General features: G+C 38.9%; 1 protein-coding gene across 5 annotated transcripts in view; it reads left to right on the forward strand.

The window, feature by feature from the left end:
* The window catches only part of actn1 (actinin, alpha 1), a 69,962-nt gene extending 62,480 nt beyond the window's left edge, over positions 1 to 7,482 (forward strand). For 3 of the 5 annotated variants that reach the window (XM_079694184.1, XM_079694182.1, XM_079694181.1), the window contains 3 exons: positions 1,475 to 1,621; positions 5,758 to 5,838; positions 7,294 to 7,482. In XM_079694184.1, coding sequence (XP_079550310.1) covers positions 1,475 to 1,621; positions 5,758 to 5,838; positions 7,294 to 7,467 — 402 coding nt within the window. In that variant the 3' untranslated portion in view covers positions 7,468 to 7,482. Of the gene's footprint in view, positions 1 to 1,474; positions 1,622 to 5,757; positions 5,839 to 6,589; positions 6,656 to 7,293 lie in introns of all 5 variants that reach the window. The other 2 variants (XM_079694185.1, XM_079694183.1) reach the window with 2 other exon arrangements.
* The last annotated feature ends 617 nt before the right edge of the window (positions 7,483 to 8,099 follow it).

An 8,099-nucleotide genomic window follows, 5' to 3' on the forward strand; every position in this document is an offset into this window, starting at 1 on the left:
AAGATGGGAGATGTAGTTCATTGAGCGGTTTCACACAAAAAAAGTGTTACTTCACAGTTTTACGAGACATTTAAAAAAAATTGACTTGCAAAATAATCTTTTAAATTGACAAACATCATATGTGTAATTCGTGGCACAATTCAAACTTCGCCTCTCTATATAGCTCAGTATACAATTTAATTAAAGACCCATTGAAAAAAGTAGAAAATAATAAAAACAAGCAAACAGTGACATGGAAGCTTTCTACATTATTTGTAATGCAACACCATGGTCTGGTTCCAACTCTCAATTTGTGGTGTCGTTCATTTTTCCTCCAAAGTCATTTGAAGTGTCTCAATACTTTCAGTTTCATCTTAATTCAGAATCAGAATACCTTTAGTAGTCCCACAGAGGGGACATGTACGTTGTTACAGCAGAAAAAGAGACAAAGACAGCTTAATGTTACGTAGAAGCATGCATACAAAAGTATTGAAGTAAAAAGAAAGTTATAATATAATTGAATAAAATAAAAAGTTACACAATTTACAAAATACACATCCTGTAACAGTTCTGAGGATTTAGCAGCCAGGTATATATTGCACAGTTATTAACAGCACATATATATATAGCACATATAGTGGAGGCGTGTGGCGCAGTGGTAGTGCGTTGGTGTTCGGATCAGGGGAGCCCAGTGTTACGCTCAGGTCTAGGGGAACCTAGGCGCAGCACAAAATGCACCTTCCCCCACTCTTCCCACTCCCAAGAACACGGACACTGAGTCAGAGAAAGCGTTTGGCAAATGTATTTACCAAAAATAGGAGTAACAAAACCAACAAAAAAGAAACAAACCGTAGAACTCAAAATCTTGCCTAACCAAGAAAATAAATATACAGGCTTCTTACCTACACTAACTTAAACAGGAGAAAACGATCAGTCCAAAAAGGGAAGAGAGAACAAAAAGGTTTTTTACTCCTGAGAACATACATCTGTCTTTCAAAGACAGGTGAGGTATAACTGGCCCGCAGCCAGAGGAGAAGGACAACGATATCAAGGTGTGAACACAGCACCATAGAACATCATCTCAGAATAAGCGCCGCGTTGGGAGTAGGAGAAGTTGAGTGAGTGAGAGCGGCCGAGGAACAGCACGGCTGCCGCTTAATATGCTCCCGTCTCCTCAGGTGGACCAATCAGCAAGCAGGAGGTACGAGCACCACCTGCTTGCTCACACACACACACACACACAGACACAGGAGGAGGGAAAAATGCACACACAAATGACCTAACGATCCAGGGTCGTAACAACAGGTTCAAACCCCACTGCAGTCAGCATGTCGTTGTGTCCCTGAGACACTTCACCCCAAGTGGCTCCTGTGGGGATTGTCCACAGTATTGAGTATGTTAGTCGCTTTGGATAAAAGCGTAACATGTAATGTAATATAGCTCATATTGCATGTAGTTGGTTGGTATTCCTCACACTTCCTCTCCCTCTGTGCAGCACATCCGTGTGGGCTGGGAGCAGCTGCTCACCACCATCGCCCGCACCATCAACGAGATCGAGAACCAGGTCTTAACGAGAGACGCTAAAGGCATCAGCCAGGAGCAGCTGAACGAGTACCGAGCCTCCTTCAACCACTTCGACAGGGTTAGTGCTCTCAGAAGGGCTTTTAAAAGACTTGTTCTTTCCTTCCTTCACCCCAGGCTCCAGGTGGGGTAAACATCACGGTGCTGCAAAAGGTTATTCGCCTTGTCAGCAAGAAAGCGAATTATGTTTTTCCCAAAGTGTCAAACGTCTGCTTTAGAGATGCATATACTCTAGAGCAGCGGTTCCAGACCTTTTTCATCTCAGGGCCCACTTAAGAATCTAAACAATACGGAGGCTAAATAAAGTTCTCAGAGTACTTTTTATTTTAATTAGAAAAGGAGCTGGCCATCAGTATCATTTTTATTACACGGTTTAGTTGAATACTCGATTCTGATTGGTCCATTCAGAACATGTGACACGTTGTTAATCCAGTAGAACAGACCGCTGTCAAGCACTGTAATGACGGTTGCTAAGGAGGATCGAGAAAGAGAAAGGAAAGGAGGTTAAAATAAAACAAATTCTTAATAATGAAATGTTTCAACAAAAATCATAACGTTTTGCAAATTATTTGGCGGCCCACTTGCAATCCGCGGCCCACAGTTTGGGAACCGCTGCTCTCGAGTCATGAGCTTCTCTGTTATACGTTCAGACAGCATCTAGAAAGCCAAGCAGTTTAAGGTGAAAGTGAATCAGTCGTGGTTTGTCATGTCGTGCTAACGGTTATCTGCTAACCATCAGGAAACATAGAGTGTGCGTTTGTGTGGGAAAAGCACAAGATATTAAACGTGTGACACCACATTCATCTGTAGAAGCTTGAGGGCTTTTGGAAATGTTAAGAAACCATGCAGCCAGAATGAAATCAAATGGTGACAGCTGAAATCTTTTAATGTGAAAAACAGATATTATAACCAGCACATCATTTATCATGCAGGATCCTTTGGCAAAACTAACAAACTAGCCAGCAGTAAATCAAGAAAAACATCTCCTACTTTATCAGCTCCAATATTAAAGTAATGAACACTTTGATGCATGGATCATCGTAACTCAATAACATAGATATTATTTTTTAATTTGGCCGTATGATAAATACTTTTGAGGCCGGTTTTGACTTTTAGTTTCAAAAAGTTAAATGTTTTATTAAATAAACAATCAAAATGACTACCTGGGGATAGCTTCTGCAAGATATTTAGTTGAGTTATTAACTATTTTGACGAGTTATAGCAAGAGTTATTAACTATTTTGACGAGCTATAGCATGACTTATTAACTATTTTGACGAGTTATAGCATGAGTTATTAACTATTTTGACGAGCTATAGCATGACTTACTAACTATTTTGACGAGTTATAGCATGAGTTATTAACTATTTTGACGAGTTATAGCATGAGTTATTAACTATTTTGACGAGCTATAGCATGACTTATTAACTATTTTGACGAGTTATAGCATGAGTTATTAACTATTTTGACGAGCTATAGCATGACTTACTAACTATTTTGACGAGTTATAGCATGAGTTATTAACTATTTTGACGAGTTATAGCATGAGTTATTAACTATTTTGACGAGCTATAGCATGACTTATTAACTATTTTGACGAGTTATAGCAAGAGTTATTAACTATTTTGACGAGTTATAGCATGAGTTATTAACTATTTTGACGAGTTATAGCATGAGTCATTAACTATTTTGACGAGTTATAGCATGAGTTATTAACTATTTTGACGAGTTGTAACATGAGTTATTAACTATTTTGACGAGTTATAGCATGAGTTATTAACTATTTTGACGAGTTATAGGATGAGTTATTAACTATTTTGACGAGTTATAGCATGAGTTATTAACTATTTTGACGAGTTATAGCATGAGTTATTAACTATTTTGACGAGTTGTAACATGAGTTATTAACTATTTTGACGAGCTATAGCATGAGTTATTAACTATTTTGACGAGCTATAGCAAGAGTTATTAACTATTTTGACGAGTTATAGCATGAGTTATTAACTATTTTGACGAGTTGTAACATGAGTTATTAACTATTTTGACGAGCTATAGCATGAGTTATTAACTATTTTGACGAGCTATAGCAAGAGTTATTAACTATTTTGACGAGTTATAGCATGAGTTATTAACTATTTTGACGAGTTGTAACATGAGTTATTAACTATTTTGACGAGCTATAGCAAGAGTTATTAACTATTTTGACGAGTTATAGCATGAGTTATTAACTATTTTGACGAGTTGTAACATGAGTTATTAACTATTTTGACGAGCTATAGCATGAGTTATTAACTATTTTGACGAGCTATAGCAAGAGTTATTAACTATTTTGACGAGTTATAGCATGAGTTATTAAATATTTTGACGAGTTATAGCATGAGTTATTAAATATTTTGACGAGTTATAGCATGACTTAATAACCATTTTGACGAGTTGTAGGATATTTTGTTTAGTTGCCTCTTAGCAAAATGCTCTCTGTAAATGTCTGGGGCTTTTACTGTGAAAGGGTGCTAATGGAGGCAGACAGAATGGCATCTCTAAAGCGAGACTTAAAGTTATTTAAACGTCCTTATTCTCAGCCGTTACCTGGTGCAGTCAACATTCACTTTTGATTTGATTTCCACTATAGGCAAGGCAAAGTAAAAATGTATAGCACATTTCAACACAAGGCAATTCAAAGTGCTTTACAAAAATGAAAGACATTAAGAGCATTAGGAAACATATTATATTATTTATTTCTACTTTCTTTGTTAATTTATCCTTTAGTTATTTCAAGTGTTTAAACGAACCCCCCTTTGGAAAATGTTAATCTGCAACCCTATATTCCGAAAATTCAAAGGATCCATTTGTGTAGCATATCAAATGTATTTGCTCCCACACATTCATGTTGCTAGTTTTGGACCCCACCTGTAACAAAAAGTCAATGGGTTTGAGTCTGTAGTTTCCATGTCAGGTGGCTCTGAGATGTATCTCCATTGAAGGCTGTTTCAGATCCTCCTGTTTACACCGAGGCTCCCTCCGTCAGCTCCAATTATGGACCAGCTTTGACTCCAACATTACCTCACACATTTTTCCGTCCGTTTGTTTGTTAATCAATACCTGAAGACGAGGATCAGACAGAGAGCCAAATGTGGATCTGAAGTCTGCTCCACGTTCAATAAGCCTGCCCTCTTATAGGAGGATATGTGGAGCTGCAGAGGCTTTGGAATAATAAAACGTTTGTTATTGTAGAGACGGGAGTAAATTGTCTTAAGTCAAACATTTGCTGATTTAAGAATCTGCTAATTATTATATATAATAGGATTTTGTATAATCAGCAGATTATCTTAAATAGAGATGATAGTATTAGTTGGTTGATTGATAAAAGCTTAATTGCCTAATCATATAATCCAATTGTAATTGATCTCATTCATGAAGGAAAATGAAGTGGAAATTCACTGCAAATGTAAAAAAATCTTAGTTTTCTTTTATATTAAACTCAATATAATTGGGTTTTTATAAATATCCAGTTAAAAATCAAACAAAACAGAATAAATACATTTATATAAATATAAGAATTTAAAGGAACATTTCCGATGAAAGATAAGATTTCATAAAATAAAAATAAATAATTGAGAAAATAATATATATTTTTAATTGCGCCATTTTAAAATGAAATAAATAAAATACAATTTAAAAAATATATATTAGAAAATAAGAATTAAAAGTAAAAATATGCTCAAACTAAAACATGAATAAAAAAAAGATCAGCAGTTTAATCAATCATTTTAATAATTGTTAATCGTGTTTGTGTAGTTACCGCTCTATGGTATCCAATGTGTGAGGATGTGGGTTAAATGAATTTGATTCTGAAATGTGTTTAAGAGTGATTTTGCATTAATAGTGTTTACATATAAAAGGTATGTTTGTGCTTGTTGTGATGATGAAAAGACGCCCTCCCCCCCACACAGAGTTACTGCCTGGCTGCACATTAACCTCTGCTGCCCCCTGCAGGATCCTAATGAAAATGCACTGTGTTCTCTTTCTATCTTCTGCACGACCCCCCCCCTCCTCACCTCATTTGTCCCCCTGTGCATGATGCACTCCTCACCCCCCCCCCCCCCCCCCCCCCCCCAACACATCCTCCTCCCCCCCCCTCACCTTCCTCCTCCCTGTATGTATCGCTGCATGGCCCCCACGGCGCCGCCTCACCCCCCAGGATCACTCGGGCACTCTGGGTGCGGAGGAGTTCAAGGCCTGCCTGATCAGCCTGGGCTTCGATATCGCCAACGATGCACAGGTACTCAACGAAGGGTTAATGTGTTTTCTTTGTACCTCTTCCCCACTCTCTTCATTCCACCTTTCACTGCCTCCTACTTCCTTTATCCCACCTTCACTGCCTCCTACTTCCTTTATCCCACCTTTCACTGCCTCCTACTTCCTTTATTCCACCTTTCACTGCCTCCTACACTTCCTTTATCCCACCTTTCACTGCTTCTTACACTTTCTTTATCCCACCTTTCACTGCCTCCTACTTCCTTTATCCACCTTTCACTGCCTCCTACACTTCCTTTATCCCACCTTTCACTGCCTCCTACTTCCTTTATCCCATCTTTCAATGCCTCTTACACTTCCTTTATCCCACCTTTCACTGCCTCCTTTATCCCACCTTTCACTGCCTCCTACTTCCTTTATCCCACCTTTCACTGCCTCCTACACTTCCCTACCGATTTCCTCCTTAATTCTACTCTGCCGGTGATTTCCTTTTTCCCACATCCCCTCCTTTTTTCTGGCCTGTCTTCATCCTTCCTCCTCCTGGTTTCCTACTGCCTCTTCAACTTTTTTAACTTCCACTTTTACTGACTTCCCCTCTCTTCATCCTTCCTCCTCGATCCTCTTATTTATTCCACCTTTTACCTTACTTAAACCTCCTTTTTCCCACTATCGATTTTCCTCCTTAATTCTACTCTGGTGATTTCCTTCCACTTTCCTTCCTCTTCCTCCTCCTCCTCTTCCTCCTCCTGGTTTCCTCCCTTTGTCCGACCTTGTAGAAGAGATCAGGATTCATGGATGCTGAAGACTTCAAAACCTGCCTTATCTCCATTGGTTACAACCTGGTAAAGCCATGAGCCCGTTCAAGTATGACCGTTTGTTTGTGTGTTTAACCAGGCCACAGGAAAAGTTGTGAGCTTTATTTTATAGATTTTTAAATAAATGTATATCTTCATTTCGATTCATAGAGATATTCCATACACAAAGGAATAGTTTGCATGTTTTAAAGTATGAGGTTTATAGTCATTGTATTTACTATTACACATTTTTGCATGTAATGTAGGTACATTTATTCCAGTATTGTTTCCGTGCCAGTTTGAGTTTTGATGTTAACGGGATAATATCTGGAGGATTATGGGGATAATATCATATAAACACTCGTTAAATAATCTGGAAACACACTTTTATTTGGTGCAAATTCAAGACAACCTGAAATTAATTAATGAATTCTATGTATTTACGATACAAACCATATACAAGCTGAGTCTTCCCGAGTTATGTGTGTGTGTGTGTGTGTGTGTGTGTGTGTGTGTGTGTGTGTGTGTGTGTGTGTGTGTGTGTGTGTGTGTGTGTGTGTGTGTGTGTGTGTGTGTGTGTGTGTGTGTGTGTGTGTGTGTGTGTGTGTGTGTGTGTGTGTGTGTGTGTGTGTGTGTGTGTGTGTGTGTTGCACCTGAGCCTCACCGTCCCTCCGTGTTGCCTTCAGGGTGAGAACGAGTTTTCCCGCATCATGAGCATCGTGGATCCCAACAGGATGGGCATCGTCACGTTCCAGGGGTTCATCGACTTCATGTCCCGAGAGACGGCGGACACGGACACCGCCGACCAGGTCGTCGCCTCCTTCAAGGTCCTGGCCGGGGACAAGGTAAACACCGTGTAGAAGCATTCATTCTTGGTAAAACTACTATGTACTTATCTCTTCTTACGTTGTATTGTTAAGAAGATGAAAGACAAAAATAAATAGTGTTGGGAAAATACTGAATGTCCTCTTCCAACATGAGAGTAACATGATAACAAAGGTATCCCAACTGTAGCTGTGAACATGACAGGATGTGTGATTACCTAGAAGAGCATCAGGACTGTTTGAGGCATATGATAGCTATGTGATTAACATGATGATTCAGCCTCTATGGAGAGAGACCAGTGTTTCTCAAACTATTTCCTCATCGTTTTTCTAGAACAGATTACAAATCGCCTGAAAATGGTACAAACAAGTGGCAACATGTTTGATGAAGGTGTGGCGCTGGGCTATATCATGCAATTGAAAGTGAAACTTAACCTCGCTCCATTGTGGAGATATTCCCGCGAGAGTGCGGAAAACTTATTTAACTTATTTATTTCAAATGTGAAATGTTACCAATATATTCACGGACCACTAGGGGCGCTCGCGCACCACATTTTGAGAAGCACTGAGATAGACATATGACAAGCATCATTTCTGACGTGGAGCTAATCTGAAGTAAACATTGGATACTGCTTTCTATTCCTCCATCTTGTGACTGTGGAACTCCC

This window comes from Notothenia rossii (genome assembly GCF_949606895.1).
Source record: "Notothenia rossii genome assembly, chromosome: 7".
Lineage (NCBI taxonomy): Eukaryota > Metazoa > Chordata > Actinopteri > Perciformes > Nototheniidae > Notothenia > Notothenia rossii.